At 36.6% G+C, this 17,885-nt stretch overlaps 1 protein-coding gene across 1 annotated transcript; it reads left to right on the plus strand.

Moving 5' to 3' along the window:
- Nucleotides 1–518: 518 nt before the first annotated feature.
- On the plus strand, nt 519–17,600 carry LOC109107555 (xanthine dehydrogenase/oxidase). The gene is made up of 36 exons (XM_042742575.1): nt 519–721; nt 822–879; nt 1,872–1,968; nt 2,122–2,230; nt 2,424–2,550; nt 2,655–2,716; nt 3,337–3,414; nt 3,722–3,817; nt 3,899–4,040; nt 5,126–5,218; nt 5,417–5,568; nt 5,769–5,862; nt 6,355–6,464; nt 7,453–7,638; nt 7,750–7,923; nt 8,092–8,181; nt 9,124–9,290; nt 9,491–9,617; nt 10,545–10,667; nt 11,339–11,435; nt 11,670–11,794; nt 12,042–12,175; nt 12,292–12,379; nt 12,774–12,860; nt 12,982–13,173; nt 13,259–13,404; nt 14,213–14,294; nt 14,373–14,468; nt 14,549–14,677; nt 15,272–15,346; nt 15,433–15,485; nt 15,617–15,731; nt 15,861–15,926; nt 16,010–16,198; nt 16,280–16,447; nt 17,091–17,600. The coding sequence occupies exons 1-36, from the start codon at nt 641–643 to the stop codon at nt 17,139–17,141; spliced, it is 4,059 nt and encodes a 1,352-aa protein (XP_042598509.1). The 5' UTR covers nt 519–640; the 3' UTR covers nt 17,142–17,600.
- Nucleotides 17,601–17,885: the final 285 nt, after the last annotated feature.

Genomic DNA, 17,885 nt, shown 5'->3' on the forward strand with positions numbered 1-17,885 from the left:
AATGTGTGTGTGTGTATATATATATATATATATATAAACCTACCGTTTATAAAAAGATGAAAATAATATTTAACAAAAGCAGCTAACAGGTATTGATGGCTACAATGTGGCTGCTAGTCTAGGCCTGCATGTTGGTTATATCACACAGACGACAAACGTTTTTGAAATATTAAAACAATATGACTTACTGTGTTTATTTTGTATGTTTATTTTTCTACTTAATAATTTCATGTTTAATTCAACCTGTTATTTGCCGTTTTTTTGTAAATGTTTACTAGCAATTTCTGAGTTTCGCAATGCTTATAGAACAGCCCTATTGAACTTCATATAAAGATCGTGTTATGTGAAATTATTTCTTCTCGATAACTCAAACTGTCATGACAAGTTTTGTATATTGAACTCGAGTTTACAAGTTTTCACAAAAATAAAAGAGACGTAATCAATTTTCTTGGCTACTTGTGAGGTTTTGCGTAGGCTATAGGCTACCCGTCCCCTCCTGCGAGTTATTCTCCAAACAGCAGCAAGAGTGAGCTGATAAGAATCTGGTCACTTGACGCTGCGCTCAGAGTTTCTACACTCACTCACTGCAACGCTCATCTCACTGATTTGATCTCAGGGACAGTAGGAATAAATAAAAAAAATGCCGATCACAGCGGAAGAGATTAAAAACAAACTTCAGTCTCCAGGGAATGACCTTGTTTTCTTCGTTAATGGAAAAAAGGTAATCGGATGATTGAATAATTACATTGTTTAATGTGTTTAGGCTACTTATCTATAGCCAGTATAGTCATAATGTGTTTTCCATTATTAATTCCGTGCAGATCACTGAGAAGAATGCAGAGCCTGAGAAAACACTCTTGACATATCTAAGGAGAAACTGTATCCTTTTGATCTTCTGTTCTGCTGAACAGTCTCTGTATTAAATCTGAATGTCATTGCCTATCTATCTATCTATCTATCTATCTATCTATCTATCTATCTATCTATCTATCTATCTATCTATCTATAATTTCATATATATATGCTATATATTAGATAAAGCGACATTCATGTATATATATATATATATATATACATATATATATATATATATATATATATATATATATATATACACACACACACTTACATATTACACCATAACCAGAGCATTTATGAGACACTGATATTCCTGTCTTCTAGAGTTATGTTGTTGGTTAAACTGAATTGTTTGCTGTCTGCTGGGGTTTGGGTCACTTAGTATTAATGAGGTTTGCTCAGTCAGGCAATTTATTTCTCAATATTATATATTAGTAGTATATATAATTATTATAATAATTCAATTCAATAATTCAAAAAAGTGTTTTAACTTTGAGATAAATTTATGATAACAGTTAAGTTGATTTAGTTTAGGAGAACTTAGTTTATTTATTTATTTTTTATTTTTTGGTTTTTGTCTTTCTGTAATCCAAAAAAAGTCATGTTTATGTAACTAGTTTTATAAGTCCAAGATTTGAAATTTTAAGGGTCAAGGGTGTTACACCAACAAAGGTCATTTTAAAGGGACTGGATAGAAGACTGGATGGACATAACTATTTAACAAAACAGTTTGCGCTTACAGTATGTTTTATAATTGGTTAATCTTTGTTTTTGTCCTCAGTGTTTTAGGGCATTAATTATTTACCCAACTGCTATGTGATGTCAAACATGTGGGATTTATTGATCCAAACATGTAATTTTTTATTACAGAGAATTTCAGCTAGGTATTGACCATGAAATCATAAATTGTCATTATTTTGTAGTTTGACATTATTTTCTACACTGATTTGGGAACACTTACTTTTTCAGTGTGATTGTTTTCAAGCTGTTTTCCTTAGTGTCACTGCTTACAGTGGGTCTGACGGGAACCAAACTGGGATGTGCTGAAGGAGGTTGTGGAGCTTGCACTGTAATGGTGTCCAAATATCATCCACATCAACACCGGATTATGTATCTTTTTATGCACTCACAACTTGCAATAAAGCGCATAGCTGTCCTTAAAGCATGTAACATAGTAGCTGTTAATAATTCATTTCTCATTAGTAAAGGATTCTGAAACATATGCAGAGTTATATAGTTATGTCCTTGATGGCAAGCTTTAAGTCACTATGCGGTTAATGCCTGTCTGGCTCCTCTATGCTCTTTGCATCACTGTGCAGTAACAACCGTGGAGGGCATCGGCAGCGTGGCGAGCAAACTCCATCCTGTACAGGTCACAGTTTTACCTAATTCTTTCAGAATGGCAGATAATTATGAGAAAGTATATCACACTATAACATTAAAGCATAACCTCTTTCGTCCTCCATTTATTACAGTTTTAACATTAGCTGATATATCACTTGATATGCTGGTGTCCTGCTCAATTGTGGTACAGTAGCTTTAACAGCAATAATCTTTTTATCCAGGAGCGTATTGCAAAGGCTCATGGGTCACAGTGTGGGTTCTGCACTCCAGGAATTGTGATGTCTATGTATGCTCTTTTGAGAAACAACCCTCAACCCAGCATGCATGATGTTCAGGAGGCTTTTCAAGGTATAGTAAGAGTCATAACTTCTGCATCTTGTAAAATTTTATCCCTTAAGGTAATATATATATTTTCTGAATAAATCTTTTGTTTTTAATTTGTTTGCACACAGGTAATTTATGTCGCTGTACTGGGTACAGACCTATTCTAGAAGGCTACAGATCATTTACAAAGGTAAAATAACAACTGAGTAATAATATTAAACATATTGAATAATCTAAAAGTATAAAAAACTATAAACCATTTAATTAATATTAAAAGATAATAGAAGATAGAGGTAACTGGCACAATCTTTCTGAGACAGGACCCAGATGCACAATGAACAGTGATCGAATTTGACAAAACAGCAGTCAAGACATAATTAAATAGGGGAGGCGTGAAAGTTCAACATCAACTTAGGCACAAAAATCGAAGACAGGCAAGTTGAGGAACGTTAATACTTGCCCTGGGTGCGTTCAGCTCACAGGCACTGAACCAGTCTGGCAGGGAGAACACAACACTCAACCCTGAACATGACAAAAACAACAACTGTGAGAAACTGCAAGATAAACAACAAGAAAACAAGGAACTAAAACCAACAGAGCACACACAGACAGGTTTACTAGACTAATCCAGCCAATCACAGTGCAGATGGTATAAATGGAAAAATCATGTAATGAATCAGCATTGTATTGTGTCCTGTACTGTGAACTTGTGCTGAATTGTTTGGATTCAGTCAGATTTGCTGAGCAAATATACACAGTGATGTAAAATATTCAACAGGATTATCATAGGGAATATATTTTTAATTTCAGGATGGGGGATGCTGTGGTGGAAAAGCACAAAGTAATGGCTGCTGCATGACTAATGAACACACACAAGAGCATGTCAATGTGAGTAGAACAGACATCCAGACACCATGCTCTATTTTCTCTGAGTACAAACACATTTTTGTCCTAAAGCCTTGCCATTCATGATAAACATGTAGCATACTTGGATTGGAAATCAATGACATGGCAGCCATTGCTGACTCATTGGAAACCAGTCACATGTGTGAACTGGCACTCATGAGCATGTGAGATCAAACCTACAGCCATGAAACAAACAGTAGATGCTTCAAGCTCACTGTTTTACAATCTCAGTACTAAATGTTATCTAAGGACTTCACAAATAATTACGACATTTCTTTCTCTATTTTAGGACAGTTCAACACTTCCTGCTCAGAAACTGTATGACCAATCAGAGTTTATGCCACTGGACCCGACACAAGAGATTATTTTCCCGCCTGAGCTCATGGTGCGAATAAAATGAGTCTTATCTACATTGATTGACCATCAATAGATGCATCAACACTGTAAGTTATATTTTGCTCTACAGAGTTTAAGTAAACAGCCCCAGAGAGAGCTGAGGTTTGCTGGGGAACGAGTGCTTTGGATTCAACCCTGCTCCCTTGAAGAACTCTTGGAACTGAAGGCGACTTATCCAAACGCTAAACTAGTGGTTGGGAACACAGAAGTTGGTGAGTCCCGCATACATTAATAGAATCACTCCGCTAGTTTATTTTTTGGCCATTCTAGACAAGGACTGCATCTGAAATGGCATACTCTCTGAGTAGGTACTTAATTTGTCTAGTTTGCAACCAGTGGTAGGGTATGGTAGGCGATTTCGGAAAGGCTAGCAGTAGCAAGCTAGCTGTGAAAGCATAAGAATCCACCCTCCCTGCAAATCACTCTCCAAAGCCACACCTCCTCCAAAGCACATGAATATGCACAGACAGACCAGAGGCTAACCAGCGATATAACGAGAGACACTTTGATGGAGGGTTAAATGAAACACTGTCAGATTACCTCATGTCATATTCACTGGTGGGAAAACATTACATAATAACATTTTCCATTCTCGCTTAGTCTGCAATAGCGTAACGTAACATGCTGATGACGTATCATGTCTGTGCGAACGGTTCATGCCGGTATTTAAATACATATATTGACAGGCAGGTAGGACAGACGCTTTATGGTCCTACACCTTCGACAGATGATATAAATACATTTAGATCGCTTAACTTAGTGATTGCTATTTATTAAGAGGCTTTCAACCACCATAACAAAAAATTTTTTTGAACCAAATCACCTACCTCCCTTTAAAAATTATGATGTGTATAGTATCTTTATAATCTGGATGACACATAATTTTGTTGTACGTTTTATATAATGACGAACCGCGGTTCAGACCCAAATAAAATAATAGGAACACAGTCCAGCGGGGGCAGGGGGAGGGGGTAGCAATCGAACTCGGGTTCCGATCAGGCAAGCGAACCAAGTGTGAAAGTGATTAAAAGGGATTAGGACGTTCTGATTCAGCCCATTGCAAGGGTTCCGCCAGTAGTGGGCACTCATGCAACGCAATCAACATCCGAGTAAACGAGACAGAGGGAATTTAGGAGTGAAGGGCATTAACAATGAACTGAAACGCAGCCATTGTGTCTAAAATGTAAGTATGTTTACATATTATGAGTAAAAAAACATGTTTTTTCTTTGTGCAGTACACAAAGACCATAATGCAGAACGCACAGCTGATTTTAATTGCCTTGAATCTCTCTTCTAGGTATTGAGATGAAGTTCAAAAACCTTCTTTATCCTGTGATTCTGGCCCCAGCTTACATTCCTGAACTGAACATCATCCAAAACACACAGGATGGTAAGAGAGTCATACACCTAAAAGGATGTTGTCACTGTATGTTGTTTAATGGTTTAAAGCAAATATTATTTGTCAATACATTGTTAGAACTGTATGTTGATTCATTTATCTTGTCTTCAATCTAGTCTTTTAGTGCTATTTCATTACTTGGGTTATGTTGTAGTTGACAGTTAATCTTGGCTTGTTTTTGGTTCACAGGCATTCAGGTTGGTGCATCAGTGACGTTGACTGTGCTGGGGGACGTGTTGCGTGCAGCGGTGAAGAAGCTGCCCGCTCATCAGACAGAGGTCTTTAAGGCTGTTCTTGAGCAGCTGCGTTGGTTTGCAGGACAGCAGATCCGAAATGTTGCGGTATGTCATGTCCCTGAAGACAGTGAAATAAAGTGTTTTATGTACGTCAATGGACTTGTAAATTACTGTCAAAGGTTAATTTAATGGCTGTTTGATTTAATGAAGTAGATAACTTGAACAATAAAACATAGAAGTGATTATGAATGATTTAAAGTCACATTTTCAGTTCCTTTCCATGACTATCATATTTATGGTTTCAGGCTGTTGGTGGCAATATTATGACAGCGAGTCCCATTTCAGACCTCAATCCTGTGTTTATGGCAGCCAGCTGCAAGCTAACAGTGATGTCCAAAGGTACAACATTTATTTTTCCTGTTCAAGGATCAAAGGTTGTAGCATTTCATGATCTGATACAGAATACAGAGGCAGAGGCAATGTAGAGAAAACAGAGGCAATCCCCAATGATATCCTATTCTATTAGACTGCAGTCATTTTACATATAGTTCTGCTGACATCTGAATAGTATGTAATAGCTAGAAGTCTAAATAAGAGATACTTTTAAATAGTTGTATAGTTTCCCAGTGTTTTACAGCTGATTGGAAGATTGTGGTACATGGTGCAGGGGTTAAGGATACTGAAAGCTATGGTAAACAGGACTTTCACAGTACAATGTATCAGTCTAGAAACATATACTGTAGGGTGTTGACCCTATATGTTTTATTGACACTGTGTCCATGTTCTTTGTTCTGCAGATTTTATGCCAGCAGAGAACAATTGATTAATAAATTAAATGTTCAATGTATGTTTTATAAACTATATAAAAAAATCTCTGTCTTATGTTTAAAGGGGAGAAACGTGTTATTGAAATGGATGGCAAGTTCTTCCCTGGTTATAGAAAGACCATTTTGAAGCCAGAAGAGATTCTGTTGTCCATTGAGATTCCATACACAAGAAAGGTCTGCATTCAAAACATTCTGTGATTAAAATCACATTTTGATAATTTTGTAATAATGTACTTACTATATGTCATTCTAACTCGTTAGGCTTTCTTTCTCTCTTTGGAATACAAAAGAGATGTTGATTATGTTATGTTTGATTATGTACTGTATGTTATATTCCAAGTCGCCTGGAGCCATACAATACCTGGGTTTGTGCGAAGAAAAAAATGGAATTTAAAGTGTTATTTACTTAAAACGGTCTTCTTCTATGTGTTCAAACTTGTTGCATTACAAATAAGTCAACTGGGTTTGACACAACATGATAGAGAGTAATAATGACAGAATTTGCATTTTTGGATGAACTACACTATTGTTTTTTTTTTAAATAAATACTTCTATTCATCAAAGAATGTTACAGTAAAGAGTTTTTAATTAGAGAATCCTGAAAAAAAAATGTCATGGTTTCCACAAAAATAAATCTGTTTTCAACATTGATAATAATAATAAGAAATGTTTCTTGAGCAGCAAATCACCCTTTTAAAATTATTTTCTTATTTTTTATTGTTCCTGTAGCTCAAGTGGTAGAGCATTGCGTTAGCAAGTGCAAGGTAGGGGGTTCGATCCCCGGGAACACATGATAGGTAAAAATTGATAGCCTGAATGCACTGTAAGTCACTTTGGATAAAAGCGTCTGCTAAATGCATAAATTTAATTTAAATTTTTAAATTTAATTTAAATTTAATTTCTGAAGTATCATGTGACACTGAAGACTGGAGTGATGACAGTTAAAAATTCAGCTTTGCCATTACTGGGATAAATTAGAGTTTCAAATATATTAAAATAGAAAACTTCTTTGTTTTTAATGTAGGCTTAGTAAGCCTAGAAGACTTCTTTCAAAAACATAAAAAAAAACTTAGCAACCAAAACTTTTTAACAGTGTTGTATCTCATTCATATTTCACATGAAATAGATTAAATTTGGAGTCACTCTGTGCATTTGTTTTTAGGGCCAGTACTTCTCAGCTTTCAAACAGTCTCCTCGCAAAGAGGATGACATTGCCATAGTCACATGTGGGATGAATGTATTCTTCAAGGAGCAATCCAATATAGTGCAGAGTATCCGGATAAGCTATGGAGGAATGGCCCCTGTTACTGTCCTTGCCACGGCCACATGCAACAGGTTACTCAACAGGTAAAGGACGCTGTCTGGCAGGTTTTCTAACAAATTTCTGATATTCTTTTTTGTCATTCAGCCTCATTCAAGAATCAATGCATCAGTTTCACACAGTCTTTATCTGATTGAACAATGGAATGAGGAGCTCCTAGAGGAAGCCTGCACGTCATTGGCTGAGGAGATGAGCCTGTCTCCTTCAGCTCCTGGTGGGATGGTGACATACAGACGCACACTGACTATCAGCCTCTTCTACAAGTTCTTCCTCAATGTCCAGCACAAACTGTCTCTGGACCTGCTGAAGGAGGTTTTTAATATTGTGTTTTTTGTTGTTGTTGCTGCAATTCGCAGATATGCTCAAAAGTAATTTTTGGACACTGACTCTGCTCTTTATTACTTTTCAACAGTCCAAGAATTTATGTTCTCGGTCACATGACTATTTTAGGGTTAATTGTAAAATGTGTCAACTCTACAGGGTGTGACTGTGGAAGACGTCCGACCCGAATATACTTCTGCTACTGAGCTCTTTCAGTTGGACTCACCATCCAGTGTACAGCTCTACCAGGTACATAAATATCTGCATTTAGCAGCTTCATCTGTGCAATATGTGTTGACTGATAAATCCAAAGTTCTGTCATGAAACTCTACATGGCGCAGTCTGCTAGGTGTAACTCAATCAGACATAATGACATCAGTATCACATGGCACAGCTGATTGGTCATTTTTTGTATCAGCAGCCAAGTTTGCTGCTCAACATTCAAATACTTGGCTAGTGCTTGCTGTAGCAGTTGTGCAATCACGCATGCACAGTATCATCTGCTCATCGGTTCTCAAATCGGACGTGTCCGAAAGGAACAGTTCTCAGTTGAGTGGACCGGTGATCCGAAAACCGTTGCAACCGATTCTTGACTCGAGAATGAGAACTGCTCTAGCAGTGGGCTAGCTGCTGCTTTGCTCGTGCCCATGATAAGTTCTCTTTTCACAGCAGTTCATTCTGTGTACTGTTGGAGTAACTGAATAACTCGGGATATTGATTTATTTCAAGTCAGAGGGAGTGTAAGACACGTTTATAAACCGAATAATTAAAGTAATTTTGTTTCAAATGATTCAGTTCAATTTGGTGAACTGGTTCGACCAGTTCTCTAAGAAGATCCGGTTAAATAGAACGATTCGTTCGTGAACCGGACATCATTAGTGCTTCAGAAACCCTCCACCTTCCCCAGCTCCACCTGTATAGATCTGCAACAGGGTGATTCATGTATGCTATATGTGTTTTTTGTTTTTTTTCAAACATGTATGTTACATGTGCAGCAGCAGTATTTCTTAAATGCTCACAGCAACATGTTGTGGATATATTGGCAGTAGCATGTCTCGATACTTGCTCTGCCGCAGCAGCAGCAAAGCAGATTTATTCCACCAAGACCAAAAACATTAACATTGATATGTACATTTCCATGCCAATCCCTCCGAGAGTTGTCATGATAGAACTTTATTTCTTTGTTTGCAGGCAGTTCCCCCTGGTTATAGTGATGATGTGGTGGGGCAACCGATCATGCATCTCTCTGCGCTAAAGCAGGCCACAGGAGAAGCGATCTACTGTGACGACATCCCCTGTTATGAAAATGAGCTCCATTTGGCTTTGGTCACCAGTACTAAAGCTCACGCACTCATAAAGTTAGCTGAAAATGTTTTGGAATGATTTAGCCAAGTATATGACTTATTATGTGCACATTGATGTTGTATAAGTGAACCTACGGTCATTGTTTTTCTGACTCATGTGTCATAAAAAGGTTCAGTTCTGAACTATAGTGATCTGAGACAATCATTACCCATGATTGGGTGTTAACTATGTGTGTATGTGTTTCTCTTTGTAGATCCATTGATACCTCCGATGCTATGGCAGTTCCTGGAGTGGTTGCATTTATCTCTGCTAAAGACATACCCGGAAGTAACATGACTGGACCTGTTGTTTATGACGAGACCGTTTTTGCAGATGATAAGGTGTATTTCCTGTGCAGTATTTCTAATGAGAGATCTTTTTACACAGACAGCTATTAAATTGTTTTGGCTTTTATACAGAAGTCCGTTGTTAGTTATGATGCAGATTGGATCAGGCATAAGGCGACCATAACGCAATGGCTTTTACATTTCTTTCACAAAACAGAGAGTATCATTTGGAAGTCGTAGTAAATGACGTCACACATTTGTGTCAGATGTTTATGGATGCCTTCGCAAAATGAATCTCACATGCATCTCACTTGATTGCAGAGTAGGCTATTCTATGATCACGCGTTTTTCTATGGCATAATCATTTATTGAAGCAGTTACACTTTGACATGTGCTTTCATGGTTGAGCATCTTGGACGTGGCACTGTTAAAAAATAATCTTATGTCACACATTTGCAGCAAATCCCTTTATTGCTGTTTCTTATGGAAGCCTGTTTCCATCTCAGAATGAAAAAAGTAAAGTTAATTGCAAGAAAGTAAGAAAAATTAAGTATCTCAGCCTCCACAAATATATTAAGCAGTACAGCTGTTTTTAGTATTAATAGTATGTAAATGTGTTAAATGTTTCTTAAGCACCAAATCAGCATATTACAATGATTTCATGTGACACTGGAGTAATAACATTTAGCTTTTCATCACAGGAATAAATTATTATATATATATATATATTTTTTTATATATATTAAAATATAAACAGTTATTTTTTAATTGTAATAATATTTCACAATATTACTTTTTTTGTCTATTTACTTTATCAAATTAAAGCAGTTGTGATGAGGAAAATCATTCAAAAAATTTTACCAACCCCAAACTTTTGATCTTGGTATCAATATGTTTGGAATGTGTGATGTGTCTCACATGCATATAATGTGTCGCTTTTGTATACTCATGTAGAGTACTCAAACTGATCTTTCATGCTAGGTCACATGTGTTGGACATATAGTGGGGGCCATTGTGGCAGACACACAGGCCCATGCTCAGAGAGCAGCCAAAGCTGTGAAGATCAGCTATGAGGAACTGCAGCCTGTGATTGTCACCATTCAGGTCTGTATTTACTCCACATTCACATGTGCTATCACCACAGCAAATAGAATCATCTAGCTATGCAACAACGGTTTTGTCATGTATGGTGGACAGAACCCAAAATGCAACACAGCCAGCAAGTTCTCAAAAAGGTCTTTATTTACAAAAAAAAATGTAAAAAGTAACACAAAAATGGGTGCATCTGACCAGACTTCAGCCCACAGAGCTGGAAAATAAAAGACCTAGACAGGACATAACAGAAGAGCACATGGCAAATGAACACCAACACAAACCACATGCTTTAACAGAAAATGAAAATGACTGGATGTCAGGATCCAGACACCAAAACCAAACCAAAGGATTTTACAGTTCACATAAATCTGTGTATTGAAAATTAAACACAAAAGGCCTTTAAAAAAAAAAAACAAACAGTCAAATGTTATCCTCATAGGACTGAAAATATGACCTACAACCAATTTTTGGTTTCAAAACCACTGATCTACAATATTATCGAGAAAAAAAACATTTGGTGCTGTGCTCTGATCTTTCACCCCTGCTTAGTGGTTTTCCTGCTGTCATCATTACATAACAGGATTTTTTAAGGTTTTTCAGGGAAACAGCTTGTTCAAAACACACATAACACATAGAGATAAGCTTGACTGGTTTGCTAACATGTTTACTCTTTCAAACAGGATGCTATTGCCAACAAGTCCTTCTTTCAGCCAGTGAGAAGTATAGAGAGAGGAGATGTTGCACAAGGATTCAAAGACTCTGATCAAATCCTGCACGGTACATCCTTGTTTTTGTGTAAAATGATAAAGACACACTGCATTAAGCCTCTTTGTGAAGAATGAAAGTTATCTAATAAAGATTCATGTTATTTAATCCATGTTTTTTTTATGAACCAGACAGTCTCTGCACAAATTCTGTAGTTTTCCTCCTCACCATTTATATCAAACGATTCTTGCTCAGACCTGTTCCTCTTTCATTTCATGAGCTGACACTAAATATGTGATTCTGCAGGTGAGATGCACATTGGAGGGCAGGAACAGTTTTATCTGGAGACTAACTGCACACTTGCTGTCCCTCGTGGAGAGGATGGAGAAATGGAGCTGTTTGTGTCCACACAGTCGGCCTCCAAGACTCAAGTAAACAAAAGAAATCCCTCTCTGTAGGGGACTGGTGAAAGATATTGATTTATATCCACATTCTCAATCAAAACAGAGTTTAAACTGCACAAGACATGAGAATGGTGATGATAGCTTGACAAAATATTGAAATTAGAATTGTATCTGAAGATTATATTGTTAATTGTATCTGAAATAAAAAAAAAATGATGTGATTTATAGTTGATTGTACTGTCCTAATGCAAATCATGTGCTGTGTTTATCTCAGGCGCTAGTGGCTAAAGCTCTGGGAGTGTCTGCCAACCGCGTGGTGTGCCGTGTAAAGAGGATGGGAGGAGGATTTGGAGGGAAAGAGAGTCGGAGCACCATTCTGTCCACTGTGGTTGCTGTTGCCGCACATACGTATGAATATTTATAACACAAACTAATGAAACCATGTTGATGTGCCTATTTACATAAAGTGATGTTGTATATACCAATGTGAAGGGTAAACGTTTAGTTTGGCATTTTTCTTTTAGGGTCAAACGGCCAGTTCGCTGCATGCTAGATCGCGATGAGGACATGCTGGTCACAGGTGGTCGGCATCCATTCTTTGGACATTACAAGGTGAAAAATTGTGCAAATTAGCCAGATATTGTCCTTTAGGTTGATCACAAGTCCTCTTTGCCTTGGCTGGGATTTCTTAATTGCCTAAAATGTCAAGGTTTGGGCTTTGTTTTTCTATTGACATGCTCTTTACAGTCCTCATGCATTGTATGCACAACCCTAACTCTGTCAATCCCACCTTCTCGCACACCACAATTGGTCGATTAAGTATGATGTCTGTACACTATTGGTCAAATGTCATTACCTTCAGCGAGTATAAAAAAAACAATAAGAAAACAAAGCCAAAACCTGGCTATTTTAGGCCATTTAGAAATCTCTGCAAGGACATAATGGTCACACACTATTGTCCTCGTCCTTGCTAGATTATTCTCATACACTGTCGCTCTGTGTCTAGGTTGGGTACATGAACAATGGAAGAGTGATGGCACTTGAAGTGACCCTCTACAGCAACGCAGGCAATTCTCTGGACCTGTCATTGTCAGTGAGTAGGCATCTCAAAGTTTTTGAACATCTATCGCTCCCTGGTGGTCAATAAGACACATTGCAAGATATTCTTTCTTCTATTCGAAGCCTAAATTTGTCTTCTGTCTATCAATGCACAGATCCTGGAGAGGGCACTGTTCCACATGGATAACTCCTACAACATTCCTAACATCCGTGGCACAGGCTACGTCTGTAAAACCAACTTGCCGTCTAACTCAGCGTTCAGAGGCTTTGGTGGGCCGCAGGGCATGATGATCGCAGAGAGCTGGATGAGTGATGTGGCTTTGAGCTGTGGTCTGCCTGCTGAAGAGGTTCATACTGCAACTTTCTCTCTCTCACAGTCCATAGCACACAAACATCAATGTCACATGTAACAGAACTCTCTACTACTTCCAGGTGAGGAGGATGAACATGTACAAGGAGGGGGATTTCACTCCCTTCAGTCAACGTCTGGACAATTTCACCATCGATCGCTGTTGGGAGGAATGCATGCAGATCTCAGACTTCAACAAGCGCAAGGATGCAGTGGAACAATACAACAGGTTAGAAATAACCATGAATATTGAGATCATCAACTCAACCAAAAGCTTGTGCAGTTTAAAGAGGCGTATAGTAAGAAAACATGTTTTCTTTGATATTTTGAGTGTATTGATATAAATGTAGTGGAAATTATATTAATTTTAAAACCTTTACTGACATTATAAGATAAGAAACATAATAACAAAATGTAAATAAATAGTAAATAATAATAAATAATCAATAATATAAATCTTTCTCTCCTTCAGTTTCTCTTTTATAAACAAATTCAATGAATTGTATTGTTTTATTGTAATATTTTATACTAATATCATACACTCTACACTTTTCAATGCCACTAGAGCAGCATCAGTATTGTTATTGTTAGCTAAATCAGAAACATTTAAAAAAATCATTTTTGTTAATTGGAATAAAGCAAAAAAGTAAAAAATAAATAAATAGATGATAAACTTTAAAAAAAACTTAAAAGACAAAATAAGAATGTTGCATTGGAAATGAACTGAAAAACATAAGTTGAGGTTAAAGTATCAAAATTACTTAAACTAAAGCTGAAAGAAAAACAGGATTTTTTTTTTTTTTTTTTACAAAAGCACATAACAAACTTACTAAAACTTAATCTAAAATTAAAATAATATATTAAGAAATACTACAATATTATATACATATAAATATATAATATATTATAATACTAGGCAGAGCCAGAGAGCCAGCACTTTATTGTTAGATTTTATTTGTATATTGCTATAAAAATGTTCTCAGTTTAAGTACTTCATAGCTTGTTGGGTAAAAACTGCCGTAATACTTTAATTCCAGGCAGCATCGTTGGACCAAAAGAGGATTATCTATCATTCCCACCAAGTTTGGAATCAGCTTCACTGCTGTCTTCCTCAACCAGGTCAGCCCTTTTCCTCTCAGGCTCTAAATAATTATTAGAAAGAGGTGATTATGTGTATGATGGATATTTTTGATTCAGGCAGGAGCATTGGTACTTGTGTACTCAGATGGTTCGGTTTTACTAACTCATGGTGGAACAGAGATGGGACAAGGCCTGCACACTAAAATGGTCCAGGTAATGCAAACAAGGCACAACAAAAATACTATATTAAATTCTTTGTCACAACTGTTCGTATGAATGTTTGTGTTGTGCAGGTGGCCAGTAAAACTCTTGGAATCCCCTGCTCAAAGATTCACATCACAGAGACCAGCACTAACACAGTTCCTAACACCAGCCCTACAGCCGCCTCCGCCTCCTCAGATCTTAACGGCATGGCCATCTATGTAAGCCTCATTTATGTACACTACCATTCAAAAGATTTGGGTCAGCAAGATTTTTTTTTTTTCACATTTATTTGCTCAAAAGCGACAGTAAAGACTTTTACTATGCTTGAAAGAAAATCTATTTAAAATGAATGCTGTTCTTTTGAACTTTGTAGTCATCAAAAAATCCTGAAAAAAATGTTTCCACAAAAATATTCAAGTGCACAACTGTTGTCAACATTTATAATAATTATAACTATAAATATAACTATTTAATATCAACAAATCAGCATATCCGAATGATTTCTGAAGGATTATGTTACACTGAAAACTGGAGTAATAGCTGCTGAAAATTCAGCTTTGACTTCACAGGAATAAATAATATTTTAAAATATATTAAAAATAGAAAATCAGTTATTTGAAACAGTTATAATATTTTACATTAATACTGTACATTTTGACCAAATGAATGCAGCCTTGGTGAGCAAAAGAGACTTCTTTCAAAAACACTTTTATCGACCGCAAAGTTCTGAACAGTACTTTATGTCAGCCATCGAACTAATCCACAATATTTCAAATCAATATTTGTCAACAACATCCTAATTTATTCCACAGAATGCTTGCCAGACATTACTACAGAGACTTCAGCCTTACAAAGACAAAAACCCCAAAGGCTGCTGGGAGGATTGGGTCAGCATCAGTTTTTGTATGCAATTATTCATCAAATGTTTCATATTTTACATATTTTATATATTGCTTTGTATTCACATTTGCAGGTGAAAGCAGCGTATTTCGACAGAGTTCATTTGTCTGCCAATGGATTTTACAAGTTTGTTCATTTCAGAACGGTTTCTTCAGCTATAATTGAATCAAATTTTAACACATGATAAATTTCACATTCTAATCTTGTTGGTCCTCATAGAATTTAGGAATTATTATTAATTTTATTATGTTTTATAGGACTCCAGATCTTGGCTATGATTTTGAAACAAATTCCGGAAGGCCATTTAACTACTTCAGTTATGGCGTGGCCGTCTCAGAAGTGGAGATAGACTGTCTAACTGGCAGTCACAAGGTAATGCCAGTGTGAAACGTCTATTTGTTATGTTCAAATACCAGTTTTACTGACAAAAGGACAACCGTTCTGTGTAATAGATTATATATTCGAGATCCATACTTAAAAGTTAACTGTCTCTCCTGTCAGAATCTTCATACATCCATAGTCATGGATGTGGGCAAGAGTTTAAATCCAGCATTGGACATTGGACAGGTATTTCCTCTAAATTCAATAAAACGGATCACACCATTGTCAGTTCATCTTAAATATAATCAGATTTGTGGCTGTGTGTGCAGGTGGAGGGTGGGTTCATGCAAGGCTTAGGTCTGTTCACGCTGGAGGAACTACGCTACTCTCCTGATGGTTACTTGTATACACGTGGACCTGGGATGTATAAGATTCCCGCTTTTGGGGATATTCCCATTGAATTAAAGGTCTCGCTGCTCAGAGACGCTCCTAATGAAAAGGCCATCTTCTCCTCAAAGGTTAGATGAACCACAACAACTTACTCCCCTGTAAGATCATAGTTTGATTCTGTTAACTCTTATGGCTGTGTTTTTACTCAGGCTGTGGGCGAGCCTCCTCTCTTTCTGGCAGCCTCAGTGTTTTATGCCATTAAAGATGCCATCACGGCTGCCAGGGCTGAGTCCAATCTGACTGGACCCTTCAGACTGGACAGCCCCGCCACGCCTGAACGCATACGAAATGCCTGTGAAGACAAGTTTACTAAACTGGTATGTAGTAACTTTCACTGTTGACTGTTGGCTTCATATAATGCATAATTACACATTGGCATCAAATCTGAACTATGGTCATTTCAGTTGCAGATTTGATGTGAATGTGTCGTTATTCACATTTAAATCATGTCAGATGTTACCAATGCATGATTTTTTTGGACAATTTTTTTCATCAAGGATGCATAAAATTAATCAGTGACAGTAAAGACATTTCTAATGTTATAAAGGGTTTATTCAAATAAATGCTATTCTTTTGAACTTTCTGTTCATCAAAGAATCCTGAAAAAATATGTCCACAAATATATTAAGCAGCACAACTGTTAATAATAAGAAAAAGTGTTTCCTGAGCAGCAAATGATGATATTGAATTGAAAATAGTTATTTTAAGTTCTAAGAATATTTCACAAGATTACTGTTTTTTTATAGTTTCTGATCAAATAAATGCAGCCTTGGTGAGAATAAGAGACTTCTGTCAAAAACTGACTCTAAATTTTTGAACGGTAGCGAACATACAACTTCAGAATCAAATATGGCATTCATGTAGCTGCTTGATGTGGTTTTATTGTTTGATATCATATCAGCTGTTTTTGACAGAGCCTACTGAAGTTTGTTGACCATTATATGTTTGCATTTATTTTAGTGTCCTCCTGCGGATCCTGGCACATTTATTCCATGGGCAGTGCAGGTGTAAGACCCAGCAAATCAAAATGGACTGTTTACTTTCTTAATGCACATTCCTTGCCTCGCGTATGATTTATCTGTGCGTGTTATTCCAAAGGAAAAAAAAAGTATGTTGTTGTAATCTTTAATCAAAATTCTGCTGGTCAGCACAGGCTATTGGATAATGTAAGCTAAAAGCCGAATATATATATATATATATATATATATATATATATATATATATATATATTACATATTTGACCCACAAGCCACTTAATTCCTGATGGGTAAAATCAAGTCCTGGTGCACATTTTTTTAGACATTCTGTTTCACTCAGAAATATGTTTATGACAGTAAAATGGATTGCAGGTGGAAATTAACATTGACTTTAAAAGTCCTCAGAGTTTAAAATGCACAACAGCAAAGGCCTTGAGAGAAGAACATTCATTACCTAAGTAATAGAAATTCTGAGAATTTTGTTGTGAGCAGATTATACTGTGAAAACAATAGCACTTGTGCGCTTATGACCTCTATGTGCTCTTAGTGAAACGCACAATATATATATTACCCAGGACCACAAAACCAGTCAAAAGGGTAAATTTTTCAAAAGTGAGATCTATACAACGTCGGAAAGCAGAATAAATAAGCTTCCCATTGATGTATGGTTTGTTAGGATAGGACAATATTTGGCCGAGATACAACTACTTGAATATCTGGAATCTGAAGGTGCAAAAAATCTAAATATTGAGAAAATTGCCTTTAAATTTGTCCAAAT

The sequence above is a fragment of the Cyprinus carpio genome, chromosome B17 (assembly GCF_018340385.1).
Source record: "Cyprinus carpio isolate SPL01 chromosome B17, ASM1834038v1, whole genome shotgun sequence".
In the NCBI taxonomy this organism is placed as follows: Eukaryota; Metazoa; Chordata; class Actinopteri; order Cypriniformes; family Cyprinidae; genus Cyprinus; species Cyprinus carpio.